The sequence below is a fragment of the Benincasa hispida genome, chromosome 5 (assembly GCF_009727055.1).
Source record: "Benincasa hispida cultivar B227 chromosome 5, ASM972705v1, whole genome shotgun sequence".
Classification (NCBI taxonomy): Eukaryota; Viridiplantae; Streptophyta; class Magnoliopsida; order Cucurbitales; family Cucurbitaceae; genus Benincasa; species Benincasa hispida.
In genome coordinates, this window is record NC_052353.1 from 33,527,571 (window position 1) to 33,549,733 (window position 22,163).

At 34.6% G+C, this 22,163-nt stretch overlaps 1 protein-coding gene across 1 annotated transcript; it reads left to right on the plus strand.

Moving 5' to 3' along the window:
* Window positions 1–18,431: 18,431 nt before the first annotated feature.
* LOC120077304 lies at window positions 18,432–18,746 on the plus strand. The gene has a single exon (XM_039031191.1). It carries the CDS (start codon window positions 18,432–18,434, stop codon window positions 18,744–18,746), a length of 315 nt encoding a protein of 104 aa, XP_038887119.1.
* Window positions 18,747–22,163: the final 3,417 nt, after the last annotated feature.

Below are 22,163 nucleotides of genomic sequence, written 5' to 3' on the forward strand. Positions count from 1 at the left end.
CTGCCAAACTGTCCGGCAGTTTGGATCATCTACAGCATCACCGGTTTCATTTTGAACCTCAATCTATCAAGAGTGGGCCTTATGATTTCTGAGGAGAAATCATAGAGGTTGGGCGACGCATAGTCCCGAATTGGCCTATTGCGGTCGTTCACCAATAGGATGGGATTCACCATGATATTATTTCATTTGGTGCTTTATTTCCTGTTTGTTCCGCCATGTTATCCTTCTCTTGTTGTTGTTGGCGGTTGTCTCTCAATCTTCGTCGGAACATTCTTTCAATCTCTGGGTCGTAATTCGCCAAAGATTGAAAGTTGAAAAAAATTACCGTTAGCACAATGCATTGTCGAAGTCCCGGCAACGACGCCAAAAACTTGATGCGTGTTATTATGTGATGAAATAATGGTGTAGAATGCGATGGTGGAATATGCATTGTGCATGCAAGTTTTCTCAGTAAGACCCAAGTATAAATCCTACTGAGTTGCTTGGTAAGCCCAGGGTCGAACACAGGGACTAAGGAAAATAGTATGCAATGGTAATTTTAGATCATTTTTCGGTAATAAATATAATCAAAGTGTTGGTTGGTTTGCTGTTTAAGGTATAATTTTGAGGGAAAGAGTAATTATGCGACAAATACACTGAGTATGCGGCAGAATGGGTTGATAAAGTCTTTAGCTAGCATTTCCTGAGAATGCGTTCAAAGCTACGCAATCATGCTACACTCATGCGACAGTTAGTTCATTTTCCAATGAAATGCAATAGCTCCTAATTTTAGGACGCATGCGAATGAATGCGATAATTGTCTATAGAGCTTATTCCTCAAGTCTTACTTCTTGCCTATGCAATGACAAAAGATGCACACAAGGATTAGGCGATCCGCATACAATCATGTTCCTATCTCTAGGGTGCATTGCGATGTCCGTTAATAGGAAATAGAACTTATTCTAAGCTTTTATCTCTTGATTATTGCGGTTCTAATCTGACTCTCCAAGCCTAGATTCTAATCTGACTTTTTTTAAGCCTAGATTCTATCCTTAGGACTACCCTCCCTGAGTATCTCTAATGGAACGAAATGACGCCTAATAATACAGATAATCGCATAGAATGAAATTGAGGTTATGCTAGCTAATGCTGTCAACCCCATTTTGACAATTTATAGCTATCATACTAAGCTATAGAGAGTGGACAGATATAAATGATAACATATTTCATTTTTTTATAAATAATAGGTTCAGAGCTTAGTACAAAATGGACAATGGAATTAAGGGTGGAGAGCCTAGTAGCAATGTCTTGCTTACCGAGTTCACCAAGACGATCTCTCGGGTGTAATTCTCCCTTCACTTCGCTTCCGCCTTCTAAGTAAAAGAAAAACTACAAACAAGGCTAACTTTTATCTATATGGTGAATTCTGTAACTTGAGCGAATTGAACGAAATCCTTCTCTGAAGGTGGCCTTCGGTATTTATAGAGTTTCAGTGTGTAAGGTTTTTTCCTCTCCTTATGATTGCACTGATGGAATGACATTATTTTCTCTGTCTGATGCGTCGAATATTTGTCACCGAAAAGTTGAGTGTACTTGCTACAGTGTCATTAACGGCTTGTCAACTTAATTCAGAATCGACTGTCATCAGCTTTTTGTCCCATCGTGATTTATTAAGCTTTCACTCGAATGTACCCACCTTGATGTGTCAGCTTTATGTGGCCATCTTCTTGAGCAGATTTTCGCGAGCGCAAATGATCGCATAGCCTTGCGGTCGCAATCTCTTAATGCGCTCGGACGTTAATTTCTTTGGATTGCATTTCTGCCTTGCGCCAACGCATTTTCTGCATAAATAAGTTAGCTATTTTAATGTGTTGGATGCATGCGATCGCAATGTTATGAACTTAATGCTTTTGGACGCAATATTGTATATTTTTACCATCGCAATCCTGAATTGTTTTATAACTTTGCGTTGTAATAACGTGCATTTATGCCCGTTATCAACATCCTGGATTCTCACTCTGAGAATACCAAGGTTGCGAGTGGTGTGTCCGAGAGGTTTCTGGTGTTGGGAATGTCTTAGAACTCGTAGTTCGTGTTAAACATTCTATTTTATCAATAACATTGACTTGTTGATTTTGCATCTTATTATGAAAATTCAATAAACGCATCCTTGGCTATAGTCTAAATGTTGTAACTTTATGTAGTGACATAAACAGAATCAAGTTGACATTATATAGCCCAAATGGTCTAATAAGTATATGGATGAAATTGGGTATCTTATCCTGGTAACACTATTGGATGCAGCCTACTCTATAGTTGTTACAATAAGTTGTAAGGTGCTACAAACGATGTGATCCATAAATCGTTCATGTTGAGTCATGAGAGTGGAGGCATCCTATGTAATGAGCTTGCATATAGACTGGACCACGAAAATAGTCACTTTTCTTTATAACGATCGTTTATTGTTAAAACTTACTATTTCATTTATTATATAACCTAGGTTAACTCGATCTTAATCTTGAGCTAGCTATGAACTTCTGTTTATTCGGGATTATACTTTGATCTGCAAACGGTGATAGTAGTCCAACAGACTGCTCAATAAGCTTACCATTTTGGGATAAGACCAGATAAATAGCTGAGGATATAGCCTTTCAAGATGGAATTCACTCCTACCCTATTTAGGGTTAGCAGATATGTGGTTCTCTTTAGTGCTGACTCCAGGTCTTGAATAATCGGGGCCCCGCCTTCTCATGATAGAGAAAGGATTTGATTCATAGAGATTATGAATCATAATTGTTCATTAGAGGATCAGTAGGAACTTAAGGAACAAGATGTAGTCATAGGGGTAAAACGGTATTTTTGACCTAGTTGTGATTATGAAAAACCTGAGAAGGATCAACTTACTGATTATGGTTATTAAGTGGACATAATATATCTATAGTGAGGGTGAAGGATCTCATATCTAAGAGTTCCATGAGCATGTTCGGATCGCTCCGATCTCACCGTGACCGAAATACATATAATACATTCAAACATACAGTTATGCAATAAAATCTTAATTAACGGCATGCTAAGAACAAGGTAAATAACAAGGGAAAGAGTTCCATACCAGTTGAAGACGTTATTCACACTTCGGAACTCCAATGCAGCGAAAACCTCCACGAGATCTACAAATGCCCAACGGAAGCGTCGACTACAGTAGCATGAACAACCATGATCACGAACACCATGGGGACGACACCACCGCTAAAGAGCCTCGGATATTCTCGAAGTGAAAACCCAAAGGGTGGTCTTTGGTGAATTTGCTAGAGGGAGGAGGAAAAATGAATCGTGTAGGCGATAAGCAAGTGGGAGGGAAAAAGTGCTATCGCATAGCAAACTACTTATCGTTTAGGAGAAGCTACATGATCGTGTAGGATTTACTGAACGATCATTTAGGACAAGGTACACGATTGTTTAGTAAAATCGAAACAATGATTGTTTGAAGAAGCTAGGTGGTCGTGTAAGAAATAGTGTGCGATTGTTTAGGTGCAAAGTAGACGATCGTCTAGACGAAGAGCGACTATCCTATAGGCTCTTGTTTTATGTAAGTATGCCCACTACCTTTGGTGAATCCCGAAGGAGACACAAACTGGTGAATCCCGAAGGAGACACAAGCTGGTGAATCCCGAAGGAAACACAAGCTGGTGAATCCCGAAGGAGACACAAACCGGTGAATCCCGAAGGAGTCACAAACTGGTGAATCTCGAAGGAAATACAAATCTAATGGGTATCTAAGTAATCAATAAGAATATTTGCACGGTCTTAACATCATAATCATCACTGTACGAATCTATGACATACATATAAACCTCAACATCATGACTCTACGACATACACATATACCTCAACATCATGGTTCTACAACATACATGTATATCTTAACATCATTAGATCAAATACAACCATGGAAGGACATACCATCTCATACTAGCATTCAAGTGTCTATGTGCATAAATAAATAATTCAGATTTCGTAACAGAACATACTTTAATCATGTTATACTATCAATCTTTCATGTTGTCATTCTGCCATAACCTTCATTTAACATGCTACATAAATCTAATGTCTGGCCTGTGGGCAGTTCCAGTAGTAAAATTACTTACCTTGATATTAGGACGAACCAAAAAGCAATTGAATCTTTGTGAAATTCTTAAATCCTTAATCAAGCCTAAACATAAACCAAGCTTTAAAATTAATAGTTAAGGCCAAATTCCAAACACCCAAATATTACAAAGTATTTCCAGATAACCTTACCTGAGGTGTGGTCCAATTCGAATTCACCTACCAAACCTCCAATTTTAAGTCCAAATAATTAGCAAACCAAACTCTTCTTCATCTTGAATGAAATTCTTGAATCAACCCCCTAATCATAATTTGAAATTAGGCTTAAATGATTAAAGCTTGAAAGCAAATACATACTTCACTACCAATGTCTCAAATAAATTATCTATACGTAACTTGGTCAAAATATTACTTCCAAATGACTTTACCAAAATTTCTCAACAACCAAAATTAATCCACAATGAGGTTAATCAAAGCATAAAACTTACCAAAATTTGCTAAAACAAACTCCAACTTCACTGAACACCTCAATACCTTCACAAACTTGAATCCAAAGTTGAAACACAATGGGTATCAACCAATTGATGCCAAAAGTAAATGAGTATTCAAGAATCAATCGAAAACAAATCCAAACGGCAGAAATCTTACCCAAATCGATAGATCCAGTGACGGCAAAAGCGAACGATGTTTGAGTAGTGGTGGATGGAGATCATGAAGAAGAAACTGACGCGGCGGCTATGGACGGCGTCGGACAGCCTCACGAACGTGAGGAAGAAAATGGGATTGGTGTTTGACCTTTTGTAAAAATAATAATAATAATAATAAAACAAAAAAGGAAGTAAATATAATTACATTTAATTTCTTTCCGTTTTATACTATTAAATTCCTTTCCGTTTCAAAAGAAAATTAATTCCTGCCATTAATTTTCAATTTGAATTTCAAATTTAATAATTTCACGATGACAATTAAATTCCCGCACTTATCTTTGAAGTCCAAAATTCTAAAAATGTCCTCCAACTAATAACAATTACTGAAATTGTAAATAATAAAGTTACTGAAATTACATTATTACTAAAAAAAAAAATATGTGGGGTGTTACAGTTCAATTGCTATTAGAGCCAGTTTCCTTGAAATAAGACTAGCTTCCTTGGTAGGCCTCAGCCTCGATCTGGACTTCTTCCCCTTTGTTGAAGGACCGATTATTCCTTCCCCTTAAAATTGGGGTCCTCTTTTGATTCAGGCTCCCATTCCTTGAAAATCTAAGGGGTCAATTGTGACTTCTTTTTCTTGCTTAGAGGACCAGTCGTTCCGTCATCTTTTACAAAATTAAGGACCACTTTTGATTTAGGATCCCCTTCCTCGAAAATCCAAGGGTCAACCTCGGCCTGAGAAATTTGCTTGTGCCCAATTTTTCTTTCTTCACTTTCTTCCTCGCTTGTTGCTTTAATATATGCCTTCGGCTCTTTGGGTTTTGGGTCATAGAGATCTTATTCGGCCATTTCCTTTCGCAAGGTTTCAATCATCTCCTCGGGACGACTCTCGTTTTTCCAAGGCTGAATAGACACTTCATCTTGTACCCTTCATGGATGGCGATCCTATCGATGTCATCTCTGCTTCGGTTAATGTTTTTTATTCTTCTACTCATCCTTGAGGAATTTATTGGCAGACTTTATGCAGAATGATTCTTTTACTCATCCTTGAGGAATTCAGTGGGAGACTTTATGCAAAATGACATTTCGTTCTTCCCCATAGACAACGCCAACTATTGATACCAAAATTTGAATATGAATAAATACGCCTGACTTTTACGTGACAACAAATAGTAAATTTGTAATTTGGAAAAGACCGTGACTTGCAAGATAAAATGATCTATACACTGGTGTAATGCTTTCCACAGAGGCTGTGATGCTTAAGTAAAAAAGTATAATTGTGTAGCAAGTAAAGAGTTTGAATATTATAGTGAACTTGGAAGAGAGAATGGTATTTATAGTGAAATTCTTATATAGGGTGTCCATATCAGGTTTTTAAAGTCATATTAGGTTCTAAGTCATGTTAGGTTAATTCTCGAGCCAAATGAGTTAGGATATGCATTTAATATATTCCAACCATAAAATTTGGAAGCTCAGTCGCGACCTCATCCTTGGTCGAGGAGGTTGGTTAGGGCTTTTGACCCAAGCTACCCTTTTCTCAAGGCACCAATAGTTCATAGTATGTTCCATTCATCAAATGAGGAGGGTCAACCTCAGCTTCATCCTTGGCCGAGGCTGAGCAAGTCAATTTGGATCTTAGTCCAAACTCCCCTTTTCCTACGCTTAATTAGGCTCGGTAGTGTAGTTTTTAGGCTCGAGTTTTGTAATATTATTTATCCAATTTGTCGAACTCCACAAAGTTGATTATGTCCTTCAGCCAAAAATCACTCATAACATTAACATTAACATTAACTATTTATTATTTTTTCAAATTTGTACATCTATATGTAACATATAAGTATTTAAGAGATAGGTTGTTAGACTATTAAAAAGTTTTATATCTTTATTACAATATGATCTCAAAAAGTTTTGTAACTTTGATCTTCTACAGCTATATAAAAAACTATCCAAAACTTTTTTTTTTTGTACAAACATTTAAATATTTTCTTTATAATACTTAGGTTTGATTTTCTTCTTCTTAGCTCAACCTATCTTGCTTTGGCAAATCAACCCTCATCTTTTAGCCTTACTTGTTGCAATATGTTAATACTCTCTAATTTAACCCAAATTGTGAAGTCAAGCCAAAGAATGCATTGCGATTTTTTAGCAATAATATTTTGAGTAATTAATTGTATATATGTATATATTATTTCTTATCATGTATTTACTTCTTTAAATTTGTCACTACGTGCGTTGCACGTGTTTTTGTAAAATTTGTAATGTAAATTAATTACAAAAGCTTTTAAAAAAAACAATTATATATAAGGGAGGTTAATTAAACCGATAGAATAGAATAACTAAAGTTTAATTTATAAGTAATAATTAATTAATTATCGATCAAAAAGTAATCCGTTGATTCATTTATAAGTTAACCAATTTTTTTTAAGAAATCATTATAATTTAACCACTAATAGTTAAAATGTATTATATCATTAAAATAATATAAATAAAAATATGGAAAAAGGGAGAACATTGTAATTTTTGAGTTTAGTTGCAATTTATAGTCTATATAACAACTTTTCTAACCTTCATATTTTCTTCTTTTCATAATTGTAATCTGATTACAATTTTAAAATATAATTAATTATCGTTTTAAAGTAGCAATTACAAAAAAAAGGAAAAAAAATACATATATACTATAATAAATTAGTTATTTGTTTGTTTTTAATGCCAAAATCGGTCCACTTTAGTGTTGTTTACCTATTATGCATGTGATGTATAATGTTGTTTGATTATGTGTGCATATAGTATGCATATAGTTTTAAAACCCCACCATAGGAAAAGCATGTGACATGCAGTTGTTATATGTTATAAGTGTTATAAAATATATACTATGCATGCTTAGTTTTAATATAAGTGTTATATTAAAACATGTTTGTTTGAAGGAAGCATGTTATAGATGAATGTCTAGGGTTATAATTGTTATAATTTATTTTATAATTGTTATAAATAACCTAGACTTCTAAAATCTATAATACAAATAAGATGCATGCTCACTTAAGGTTAACCATCGAGCAATCCCAATTTTCATAGAAAATAGGTCGATATCTTGTAAAACTGAAGTATCAAGAAAACTCACCTGACAAGATATTGACAAAAAGTCAGATAAGATGACTAAGGTTGAAGGTTTTTAAGTTGACGGTTCACGGAACACCTACTACCTGGAGATCTAGCCAGTGTCTGAGTTAGGTTAAACCAATTTTATGAGCATGCGTTGAGCAGTGTGAGGTAATAAAATTTGTTTATCACCTAGACATCGTAGGTTAAAAATCCAGTATAAAAGTTATACTCGGATGAATCACCTAGACTAAGGATATGTTTAGTTAGCCGAAATGTATCCTTAAATTTTATACCCTAACTGTCTAGAACACTTCAGCTAAAGAGAAGTAATGTACTTTTAGCTCTAGCATTCCTAAGAGTTCACATCGTGAGATTCATGCTTGGCTTTCGGCCGCCCTGGATGCGAACTCCATTCGGAGAGTGTTTGCATGAGTCAATACCAAGGTGAATAAGGAAAGTTGTTCATAGTAAGTGGGAGAAGTAAGTGTGTCAACACATCCTACGGTCTCTTTCATTAGGTCGCACCATGAGATTCCTATAATGTGTCTGCATGTTTTCCCTGGAGCGACCTTACCAGTCGGAGAGCTGTATTCTAGGATTCGGAACTCTGTGAACTCTAGAAATTGATAGGATCTCTCAGGTCTGTTTTCATTCTTGTCTTTCCAATTTCGGGAGCATAATGATTCTGATCTTTGAGGTCTGAAAATGGAGGGTCACACTAAATGTTAGCAAATTCTTGACCAAAGTAGCGATAACTAAGTTACTATAGGAATAAGAGTTATTTTGGTGATAGTAGCTAGTCAAGATAGTCTTGGTTCAACGGAGGAATAGTTGATCACCCCTCGGTGAATGTTATTCTAAACCGTTGAAATATCATTGCAAATATAAATAATAATGGGTACATTATTAGTTTTTTTTGCTAAATTTGATTGGATTTAAAAGATTAATGTTTTTTTTTTACTAAAAAGGATATGTTTTTCTATTCAGCATGACTAGCTCTTTAGTTCAACTATTAGCTTCTGAAAAACTTAACGGCGACAACTACTCAACATGAAAAACAAATCTGAATTCAACACTAGTAATAGATGACCTGAGATTTATCTTAACTGAGGAATGTCCTCAGGCCCCTGCCTCAAAAGAAGCACAAGGTAAATATGATTTACTAGTTGCTGAAACATGTTTAGTGGAGTATGATACCTCAACCTAGATATTGGATTCAGGAGCCACTAATCATATTTGCTTCTCCTTTTAGGAAACTAGTTCCTGGAAAAAGCTTGAAGAAGGCAAGATCACCCTCAAGGTTGGAACAGGAAAGGTTGTCTTGGTCGAAGCAGTGGGAAACTTGAAGTTGTTTTTCAACGATAAATATGTCATACTTAAAGATGTTTTGTATGCTCTTAAAATGAGACGAAATTTAATATCTATCACATGTATATTGGAAAAATGTATAAAATATCTTTTGAAGTTAATGAAGCGTTCATTTTCAGAAAAGGTAATCAAATTTTTTCTGCTATACTTGAAAACAACCTATATAAGTTAAGACCAACTAAAGTAAAATTTGTCTTAAATACTAAGATGTTTAGAACAGTCGAAACTCAGAATAAAAGACAAAAAGTTTCTTCTAATGCCTATCTATGACACTTAAGACATGGCCACATAAATCTCAAAAGAATTGAGAGATTGGTTAAGAATGGACTCCTAAATCAGTTACAAGACAATTCTTTACCTCCATATGAGTCTTGTCTTGAAGGAAAAATGACTAAGACATCTTTTACTTGAAAAGGTCTCAGAGCCACAATACCCTTAGAGCTCATACATTCGGACCTCTGTAGACCGATGAATGTCAAAGCTCGAGGTGGATATGAATATTTCATCAGTTTTATTGATGATTATTCAAGGTATGATCATATTTACCTAATGCATCACAAGTCTGATTCTTTTGAAAAGTTCAAAGAGTACAAGGTTGAGGTTGAGAACCAGTTAGGTAAAACAATTAAGACACTACGATCAGATCAAGGTGGGGAGTACATGGGCTTAAGATTCCAGGACAATATGATAAAACACGGAATCAAGTCACAACTTTCTGCACCTAATATGCCTCAGCAGAACGGTGTATCTGAAAGAAGAAACAGAACCTTGTTGGACATGGTTCACTCAATGATGAGCTTTGCTAAGTTACCTAATTCCTTTTGGGGATATGCATTAGAGACTGCTGTCTATATTTTGAATAACGTTTCCTCTAAAGTGTTTCAGAAACACTTTATGAGCTATGGAAAGGGCGTAAAGGCAGTTTACGTCAATTTAGGATTTGGGGATGCCCGACACACATGTTGGTGCAAAATCTTAAAAAATTGGAACGTCGTTCAAAACTATGCCTACTTGTAGGTTATCCAAAAGAAACAAAAGGTGGTCTATTTTACGATCCTCAAGAGAAGAAGATATTTGTATCGACAAATGCCACATTCTTAGAGGAAGACCACATAAGAAGTCATCAAAGACGCTACAGATAAAACTAGTTCATCTACTAAAGTAGTAGATAAAACTAGTACATCCTTCTCAAGAGTTGAGAATGCCTCAACGTAGTGGGAGGGTTGTTCATCAGCCTAACCGTTACTTGGGTTTAACAAAAACACAAGTCGTCATACCTGATGACGACATAGAGAATCCATCGATCTATAAACAGGCGATGAAAGATGTGGACCGTGATCAGTGGGTCAAAGCCATGGACCTCGAAATGAAGTCTATGTACTTCAATTCTGTCTGAAAACTTGTAGATCGACCAAATGATGTAAAACCAATTGGTTGTAAGTGCATCTACAAAGGAAAACGAGACTAAGTCGGTAAAGTACATACTTTTAAGGCTCGACTTGTGGAAAAGGGTTATACCTAGAAAGAGGGAGTGGACTATGAAGAAACTTTCTCTCCCGTTGTCATGCTTAAGTTGATTAGAATACTCTTATCCATTGCCACCTTTTATGACTATGAAATTTGGCAGATGGATGTCAAGACAACCTTTCTAAATGGCGATCTTGAGGAGAGTATCTATATGGCTCAACCAGAGGGGTTTATTGCATAGGTCAAGAACAAAAGGTTTGTAAGCTTCAAAAATCCATTTATGGGTTGAAACGAGCTTCTAGATCTTGGAATATAAGATTTGATACTGCGATCAAATTTTATGGCTTTGTACAGAATGTTGACGAGCCTTATGTTTACAAGAAGATAGTCAATTCTACTATAGCATTCTTAGTTTTATATGTTGACGATATTCTACTCATTGGGAATGAAGTAGGTTACCTATCTGACATCAAGAAATGGCTAGCAATGCAATTCCAAATGAAAGATTTGGGAAATGTGCAGTATGTTCTCAGGATTCAGATTATTTGGAACCGCAAGAACAGAACACTAGCCATGTCTCAAGCAACTTATATAGACAAAATATTTTCTAGATATAAGATGCAGAATTCCAAAAGAGGTTTGTTACCTTACAGATATGGAATTCATTTGTCAAAGGATCAATGTCCTAAGACACCTCAAGATATTAGGATATGAGACGCATTCCCTATGCTTCCGCCATAGGGAGCCTATGTTTGCAATATTATGTACCAGACCTGACATATGCTACACAGTAGGGATAGTCAGTAGGTAACAGTCCAATTCTAGATATGATCATTGGATTGTCGTTAAGAATATCCTTAAGTATCTTAAGAGAACGAGGAACTACATGCTCGTGTATGGTACTAAGGATTTGATCCTTACTGGATACACTGACTCTGATTTTCAAACCGATAAAGATGCAAGAAAATCTACATCGGGATCAGTGTTCATTCTGAATGGAGGAGTAGTAGTGTGGAGAAGTGTAAAGCAAAACGGTATTGCAGACTCCACAATGGAAGCTGAATACGTAGCTGCATGTGAAGCAACAAAGGAAGTAGTATGGTTGAGGAAATTCTCGACAGATTTGGAAGTCGTTCCAAATATGCACCTACCTATCACCCTATATTGTGATAATAATGGTGCAGTTGCAAATTCAAGAGAACCAAGAAGCCACAAGCGTGGCAAGCATATTGAGCTATCGGCCGCGCAGGAGTATTTAGCCTTGCAAGGTGGTCCTTGCTGATTCACACGCAAATATCATCTGATCCAGAAGATTGTATATCGTGGAGACGTTGTAGTGACCCAGATAGCTTCTGAGCAAAGCATTGCTGATCCTTTTACAAAGGCCCTCATGGTTAAAGTATTTAAAGGTCACCTACAGAGTCTAGGTCTACGAAGTCTGTAAACTATGACAAGTGGGAGAACTTTTGGGTATATGTCTTAGTTTATTGTATTCATATGTTTTTTGTACTCATATATTTCTCATTTAAATTCAACATTGTGATACTTCACTAGGAGTTTTAGTCCAAGTGGGAGTTTGTTGGATTTTATGTCCTAAAACTCGTAGTTTGTAAATTAATAAAGATATTCTGTTTTGTTTTTCTATAAAATTGTTATTCAAATTGTAATCTTTAATCCAATAAACTAAGGTCCTAAGGCTATTTAATGTAATTTGAACTTTATGTAGTGACATAAATGTGGATCAAGTTCAAATATATAGCCAAAATGGTCTATAGTATATGAATAAGGTTGGGCGCCTTGTTCTGGGGACACTATGGATGTGGCCCACTTTATAGTTAGTACAAACGATGTGATCTTGAATCGTTCATATAAAGATATGTAAGTGGGAGCATCCTATGCAATGAGTTTGCATAAGACTGAACCATGAAATAGTCATTTTTTACGTTCTAAATGCCGTTTTATGTATAAAACTGACTATTTCGTTAATTGATGACCTAGGTAACTTAATCTTAATCCTAAGCTAACTGTGAACTCCTGTTCACTCGGAATTATCCTTAGATTTGCATAGATGAGGGCAGCTCATTATCGCTGGCCCAATAAGCCTCCCATTTCAAGGGTAAGATCAGGAGGATAGCTGGGAACATAGAGTGCAAGACGGAATTCATTCCTACATGTTATAGGGATAGTAGATAGGTTGTTCCCTTTAGTACTGAATCCAGGTCTTGAACAAGGGTCCCCACCCGCTCCTTGACCCGAGAGGGGTTCGGTTTATAGGTTGGACCTTAAACCAATTGTTAATTAGAGGATCAATGGAACTTAAGGAACAAGATGTAGTCTTGGGGGTAAAACGGTTTTTATGACCCAACCAAGATTACGAACAACCTATGAAGAATTAGCTTACTAATCATGGTTAGATCAAATGGACAAAAATATATCTATAATGAGGGGAGTGCAACTACGAGACTATAGTGGAATGACCCGTTAGTTAACGAATGTTGATTAGCTTCGTCTAAAGAGTTTAGCCAGCTATAAGCCTCCCTATAGGTCCATTAGGTTCCCCTACTAGCTCATATGGAATAAACTTAGAACAGTAAGATAAAATGATTCGAATTGTTCGAATTAGGTGAAGAGAGAGAAAACGACAAGTATATATGATATAGTGGCCGGTTTTTCAGTTTAAAGATACAGCTTTAATATTGAAATGTTATTTAAATATCAAGAATATGAATACGTTCATATTTGGAAGCTCAGAAATAATAGAAATAGTCAAAGATGTAAAAAGTCAAAGAGTTGACTTTTGACTTTGAAAAGTCAAACTTTGACTGACCTTATATTCATATGTGGTTTGAATTTTGAGAAAATCAATGTGGATTCATGCTCGGGAGGTCAAAATTAGTCAACACGGGAAAATCATAAAAAGTCAAAATGTTGATTTTTCGGTCAAAGTTTGACTTTGACAAAATGACTATTTTCCCTTTGACTAAAGTTAGTGGGAAAATCCAAAATTTTGTTGGATAATTTCACTAACAAAATAGTGGGTTAGGTGTTGACTTATAGTGGAGACATTAAGCCCACTTAGATAGTGGATTCTAGATGTTTATGGATTTGTTTCATGTAATTGTTGCATGGTTTTTTCTATAAATTAGTCTTTCATTTTGGATGAAAAAACTTTTGACATTTTGCCAATTTTAGTTTCTAAAATTGGGCTAGAAAAATAAAAACCCAACCCAAAAGAAAAATCTATCTTTTTTTTTTCCATCTATTTTTCTCTCTCGGGTTCTTCATCCATCGGGTCCCACAACCCGGTTCTGAGTCCAGAGGATAGTAGACCAATTCTAGTTGTGGTCTATTCATGTTCGGGTGGAGATGAAATCGTTTCGGGAGCTTCAAAGGTAATTTCTTAAAAAAAAAAACCCTAATTAATTAAGTAGGGTTGCATGCTAATTTCCTTTTAATTAAAAGCAATTAGAGTTTAATTAGATCCTTATTCGACTGCGTATGTCTCGTGTTCCATCAATCCCTGCTAAAACACAATGATACACTAACATTACCTTTCAAATATCGAAGTACTCATTTAACTGCATTCCAATGCTCCTTCCCAGGATTTGACATAAATCTACTTATCATACTCATAGCATATCCCAAGTCAGGCCTAGTACAAATTATCAAATACATAATACTTCCAACAACATTACAATAGAGAATATTAGCCATTTCTAACCATTCTTGTTCAATAACAAGACACTGAGATGAAGAAAGCCTAAAATGAGATGCTATGGGTGTCGAAATTGCCTTACAACCAGAAACATATTATACTTCTTGAGCAGTTTATGTACATAACTCTCCTACGAAATGGTTAACAAACCTTTCTCCCTATCTCTTTTCACATCCATGTCTAGGATCCTTTTCAGTTTACCTAAATCTTTCATCTCAAATTCACTACTCAATCGTTCCTTGAGATCATAGATTTCAGAATAATCCTTAGACACCAGGATCATATCATCTACATACAGAAGTAGATAAGTATATATACCTTTCTAAGATAGTTTCCAGTACATACAGGCATCATATGAGCTCTTGTGAAACCCCTACTTCAGAATAAAGGTGTCAAACCTGCTATACCACTGTCTTAGCGATTGCTTCAATCCATAGATGGACTTGTGAAGACGACAAACCATGTCTTTCTTTCCTTTCACCTCATAGCCCTTAGGTTGAGCCATGTAGATCACTTCCTCCAATTCACCATGAAGGAAAGCTGTGGCAACGTCCATCTGTTCAACAAACATATCAAAGTGAACAACAATAGATAAAATTAAACGAATGGACGAATGTCTCACCATCGGAGAGAAAATCTCATGAAAGTCAACTCCCACCTTTTGAGTGTAGCCCTTGGCTATCAGTCTAGCCTTATACCTAGGCTTGTTGTCACCTTTTGTACCTATTTTGATTTTATAAATCCACTTTGACTTAATGAGTTTCTGATTAGGAGGCTTTGGAACCAGTGACCCTTTGTTGAAGCTGTTGTTGCTCCATTTTGGAACGAAACAGAGTGGGAAACGCACCCAGATCAGTGGGTCATTTCTGACAGTGTGCAAGCAAGGTGACAGAAGAAGAGGCGGTCATCCAGTGCGATAGAGTTTTCATTCTTGTTCGTTGGGTTCGACCGTGGGTCTGTCGTGGGCGTGTGTTTAGTTCCACATAGGTGTCCGAAGAAGAGGCGGTCGGGTTTGGGTAGGGCACTCATCTTTGGTTCCGAGTCTGGCATGGGTTCTGTCTGGTGGTTTGCCGGTCAGAGGCGGGTAGCACACTTGATTTGGGCTGTTTTGCTGTAGGTTGTTCTCTATTTTAGAGGTGATGTTGTGTGCGAATCTCTCAGTATCAGTGGTTATTGAAATTACAGATTGGTGAATTGTTGATTATCTGTAATTTGTAAATTCTTTATTACTCATAATAGAATTAATTCAAGCTAGTTCTCAAAGTGGATGTAGACCAAACTGGTCGAACCACTATATATCTTGGTATTCGTTCTTTACTACTTTCGATTTATTTCTGCTGATTGTTTGTATTTTGTTTGGCCATCTAAGTTAGTTCAAAAACTCTCAAACAATGACAATGGAAGAACAAGGAAAGTTTATATTAAATAAAAAATAAATATAAGTAAGATTCCACTTCATCCACTATCTTCCACCTAGTTGATAACTACAAGGGAAGGAAAGACATGAAGTTGAAAAAAGAAAAAGGAAAAAAGAAAAAAGTCTATTGATGTGATTAAAGAAAAAACAAACAAACAAGCAATGTAAATTTCTTAAACAGAAAAAGAAATTGGAGAAAAAATATGGAGCTATAAAGAAAAGAAAGAAAATTCTTAACCAAATAGAAAAACAAAGAAAGAGAGAGACCTTAGAAATTGAGAGTGTAATTTAGACTATTTTTAGAGAAAATTTAGAATCAAATTTTAATTTAATTTAATCTTAAATCAAATCTCGAAAAAGAAAAATCAAGGCTAATTTGGCTTTTTTAATTTGATAGATCTATTTTTTTTAACCTGATAAAACTATTGTTTTAAAATAGATATGAAGAAAATTCAAGATTTTAATGGATTAATGTTATTTTTTTTATATACCATGTGATAAAGTTTTAACATCAAGCAAAGGAAATCTATATTCAATTTTTAATTCAATTTTATTTTTAAATCACATCTTGGAAAAAAATAAAAACTATTAACCAATTTTTTTTCCTTTCACGTGATAAATCCATTCTATTTTCTTATTTGTTTTAGAATATATATCCTAGGGTAGGTTTTTAGATAACAATTAAAGATAAAATCTGATTTTTAATTTTTTAATGTGAAAAAAAAAATAAAGACCAAAACCACTATTTTTTAAGATGATAAAAGCTATTATTTTAAAATAAAATAAGAAGAAAAATAAAGATTTTAATGTGATAATGCTCGAAAATCAGGTAGAGAAAATTTAGATTTAAATTTTAGTTTGACCCAAAAAAAAATATTGACTAAAATAAATTAATAATTTGAAACTTTTAAATGTGGAATTACTTCATCCATCTCTATGACCATCAACTAAAATGGTGAAATCAAAAGTTCTTTCTCAAATGCGATAAATATAGAAAATTATTATTAATATAAAATAATAATAATTGTTAATGAAATTTATAAGTTCTACGATGTTTTCTAAAATTTAATGTGTAGTCATATTCACTGATTTATGTACATTTTTTAATGTAAAAAATTAAAAAGAAGTTATGTAAAAAAAAAAAAATAAATAAATAATATGCCATATTTTTTAACTAAAAATTTCAATGAGGTGGGACCATGTTAATTTTAAGTGGTCAAACCCTGGAACCAAGAGTCTTTTTATGTTATTTTTATATTTTTTTTCAACTTTCAAAATTACTGGTCAAAAGAACCATATTCTGATTAAATAAGCCATCAACTTTTTTCTTTTATAACTATAGTTATTGTTTTTTTAAAAAAACTTTTAATCACATATATTTTCATCTTTCCAATAGCATCAATCTTTTTTTTTTTTTCCTTTTTTGACCATATATAGTAGGTACAAGAATTATTAAAGTGTTGATACAATATTAAATTTATTTCATTCATCAGCTTAACATAATATCAAAGGAGATCTAGAGTTCTTGTGTTAAAATCCCTCAATTTCTCATTTCCTCCCTAATTAATTTGATTTAGCATGATTCAAAATCTCTGACTTCTAGGTTGATTGTAAAAGTTCTATGCTAGTTTAGCTATGCTCATGATCGTATATCAACTAGACAGCACAAATACTTCTAATTGTGCACAGAATCGATATCAGATATGTATCTGATATGGATACGTCTAGATACATGATAAATATGTGTCCAATATGTGATTTAAAGTATCTGATTTTTTTTTAAAAAAATTCAGATATGCGTATCCATTTTCAAATACGTTAAGGGGATACGATTTGTTTTCTTTTAGTTTCAGATATGCATATCTACTTGCAAATAGGTGAAGAAGATACGTTGGGTCATTTTTGTTTTCAAATTTAAGTCCAACCATTTAAAAAGCCTAACACATAACCTATTTTATTTAAAAGTTCACTTAAATCAAACAATCCAAAACAAAATAGATTAAAAATAATATAAAAAATTAGTAAAATCAGAAAAAGGTAAATAAATCTTCATTCTTCTATTCTCTCTCACTACCTAAAATCATGATTCACACTCTGTCTCCGTTTACCCTCAACTTCATTCTTTAATCTTCATCTTCTACTTCTTCCCCGTCATCTCTTTAATCTCTCAACCACCACTTGACACGGTTGGATTTTTTTTCTTCCTTTTTTTTCTTTTTTAGTTTTCACTCTCTTCTTAAATCTACTTTAGTCTAACTTAAAATAAGTATTATAAAAATCAATTCGGCATACGTATCCATATCTTGGTCTTTTAGAAAGTAGCGTATTGCCATATCATGTCGTATCCATATCTTATATCTATATCCGTGTCTATGCTTCTTAGTGTGTCAATCTTATTTTCTATTTTTTTTTTCTCCTTAGAATATGCAGGATGGGAGAAACAAATCTATGATTTGAAAGTTAATAGTACAAATTCTAAGTCAATTAAACTATGCAGACAACGATATATCATTCTTATCTCTTACAACTTTAATTTGACTACAACACTTCTATAAATACACATCAAACAACTCACGAAAACCAGACAAACCACACCCCAAACTTTGTGCCTAAAATTAATTAGGTCATCAAAATGAGTTCAACATTTCCTTGTGGTTGTTCCAAAAAGTGGATTAAAATCACTGATCTTGAGACTCCTTGTGTTGAAGACAATGCAAAATTTGCCATAGAAGAGTTCAACATTAAACATAATGGGAGCTTGAGATACAAGAAGGTTATTGAAGGTTGGTGTAAGGAGTTGGATGAAAGCCACATAAGGTATCGTCTCCTTGTTCAAGCGAACGATTGTCTTAGACGTCTACTCGAATTTGAGGCTATTGTGTTCGCACACTATTCTGAAAATGGAGAGACTACTAGGATTCTTGAATCTTTTGAGCAACGTTTCTAAAATAAGTCATCAAACATCCTTTTGTGTGTTCTAGGTTACAACCTTGGTCGCCTATATTGGATGTGTTTTTGTCTTTTCACTATCTATATATTATATTTGAATAATCATGTAATGAGTATAAGATTTAATATATATATATATACCTACCGTTGTATTGCATCATTTTCTCATCGAAACGAATGATAGTTATGTTGTGGGATGATCACTATCCTAAAAGAAATTTGACATGACCTTGGTTTGAGTATCACCACAAGATTTTTCTCTTATTTAGAGGCTTTATTAACGCTTTATGTGTGGGCAAAAGCGTGGACAGAAGTCTGTTACCATAACTTCTGCCTGCGTATTTGATATTGCAATGGTAGTTCTGCCGATGTAAATAAAAAGCGTGTGGGTAGAAAGTCGATAATTCTGCCCACGCATGCTAAGTTGGGAGAAAGTTCTTTCTACTAACGTAAGAGCAACCGTGGGTATGCATAGTACATCAACAAAAAAAAATTTCTACCGATGCAACAAAAAATGGAAGCCTTCGATATATTAACCCATCAAGCCAAATCAAAATTTTACATGTGGGATAAAGTGATGTAATCGGCCAAAAGCCCCATCAATCCCAACCATATTTACTTCTAGCTATCACCTTTAGATCAATTGAATGTTAGAATTGATGGTTTTGTGATGATAAAATAAAAGAGTATGCACCGTGTAGACATATTTTTGTGTCTCTTTATAAAAGGTAACATGATCTTGCTTATAATTACCATGTTTGAAGTTAGGTATAAGGTTTTAATAATGTACAAAACATATATTGGCCATTACTAAGATAGCAACATATATGTAACTCTTGATCATGTAATTAATCTTTAATCGGAGACGAAAGATGCATCTACAAAAAAAAAAAAAAACGATTAACTACTAAAAAAAAATAAATAGTTCACCTCCATATGTTAAGAATGATCAATTTTTTATTCTAAATCTGATAGATTGTATCAATTTTAACCTTTAACTTTTAATTTCATTAGGTTAAACTTTAAACTTGAATAAGTGTAGCTTGTTACGTACCCTCATCAAGTTTCTATTTTAATCACTATTTGAACGATTTCTCTCTATAAGGAGATGCACTTTTTTGTTCGTTTGTTTTTCTAAATTAGCAAAATAAAAAACTAAGATCACATTTTGTAATTATTTTGTTTTTTATTTTTATTTTTTAAAATCAAATCTATAGACAACTTCTTCCATCACTCCAATTTTTTTTATTTGTTATCTACTTTTTACTAATGATTTAAAAAATCAAGCCAAAATTTAAAAATTAATAAAAGTAGCTTTTAAAAAGTTTTTGTATTTGGAATTTGGCTAAGAATTCATTATACTTAAGAAATATGTAAATAATTATAAGAACTGAGAAGATAAGACGCTTAATTTCCAAAAATCAAAAACAAAAAAACGAAATGATTACTAAACGGAGTCTAAATAATTAGAGATTGAGTCATCTCAAAAACCATAACTCGACCCTTGAAAGTAGTATTCACATGGAAATAAACGGACTCTTTTTCTGAGGAAGATCCAGACAATCGATCATGGCAGTTTTGTTTGCTTCAGTTGTTAGGAGTTTGAGCTTGCTTAAGATGTAGGTGAGAGTATGAAAAAGGCAGTGATGGACATATCGACTCATGAATACAATGAACTAGTTGTAACTGACCTTTGTTGCCCCCGTCAACAGTCTTACGATGGATGAAAGTGAGGATTGATGCCAAAGCGGAACATGGGCAATTTTGAAAGCCTTGCACCTACTCTGACCGATCGAAGGAAAATCGAGCTCGATTCCTATGAAAAATAAAAAGAACAATGAAAAATAAAAATTTTAAAAACTCACCAATGTTAATGAAATAGAAGAAGCAACATAATCATAGAAGAGATGATGTGAAAAAGAAAAAAAAAAACTCTATCCTAAAATTGAAAAACACTCACGTGAGTCCATTACATTTTTGGGAAAAATACTCTTTTGATCCTTATATTTTGGGTTTAGTTCCTATTTGGTCCCATGTTTTAAAATCCAACACTTTGGTCCTTGAGATTTCAATAATGCTCAATTTTAGTCCTTAAGATAACGAAACCGTTAGTGACAAAAACTTTCTAGGATGATGATTAGACTGATTTTAAACTATTACAGAAAGAGCTGAGACAAAAAGAAATAAAGTTGCAGGCAATTTATCGTTGTCGTCCTCTTTTTGTTATGTTTGTTGTAACCACCAGAGCTTCTTTGTTGAAAATGAGCGCTTGTATAAAAAGAAAACGAATGAGAGAATAACGAGAGAACGAGAGAGAGCAAGACATTCATTCGGTAAAGAAGTTTAAAGAAGAAGTAATAAAAAAGACTCTCCCGATTTGCACAGTGGACATAGACCTTTGGTGAACCACTTAATTACTTGTGTTCTTTCTTTCTTTCTCTACGATCGTCTAGCTTTTACTTAAGTATCGTGTACATGATCGTTTAGTTCCTCTTGTATCGTTTACATGATCGTTTAGCTCCGCATTGCATCTTCTATACGATCGTCTAGTTCCCCAGCTGTCGTCTATACGATCGTTTAGTTCCACACAACTATCATCTAGTTCTTTGGAGCTTTGTCTACACGATTGAGCTGCATTCAGGCAAAGAAGCTTAAAGAATACAGTCTTCCCTGAGTCTTGAAGTGAAGTTAACCGTTAATTCTAAGTAGTTTGGGGCTGCAAACAAGAGAAACATAGTTATCTGGGGTAACATAAACCTAAATAGATTGATGATGTGGCTATCTTAATTTTGATAGGTGAAAAGTTTTTTTAAATAAATAAAAATAAAATAAACTCAAGAAACACTAAATGGACTAGAACGAAGAAACTCAAGAAACAATTTCTCTTTCTTGCTTGTTGTTGCCTTTCATAGATTATCTCTTCCTTCTTCCTCTTAATAATTGGAAAAATGTAGAAAATAACAAGGTATTTAAGTGGGTTTTATTAGGTTTTTAGTGAACTTAAAAACCCAACGGCATTCTGTTAATTATGAGAAGTGGCATTTTGGTAATTATTCTTTTCTTCTCCAAAAAATTAGGGCCAAAATTTCGTGTATCTCTTGGCTGAGAAAAGAAAGCAGCCGGCCTGGGAGCATTCGAGCGGTAGTCGCTTGAACTAAAAAGGCCGAGGAGCAGCCGCTTGGGAGATAGGACACGCGTGGCCGCCTTGAAAAAAACCGGCAATTTTCTGAGGGAGCGCCGCAGCCGTCTGGTCCGAAGTTGAAGAGCCGTGAGCGTGGGTTTGCCCGTTCAAGTGTTGCGGCGTGAGCGTGGTGACAGGTAGGAGATCGGACCGATCTGGGTGGTCCAGTTTCGCGCCAGTGTTCGGTGGGTTCTGGTTTCAGCGTGGGTACACTGGTCAGCTCAGGTTCAACGC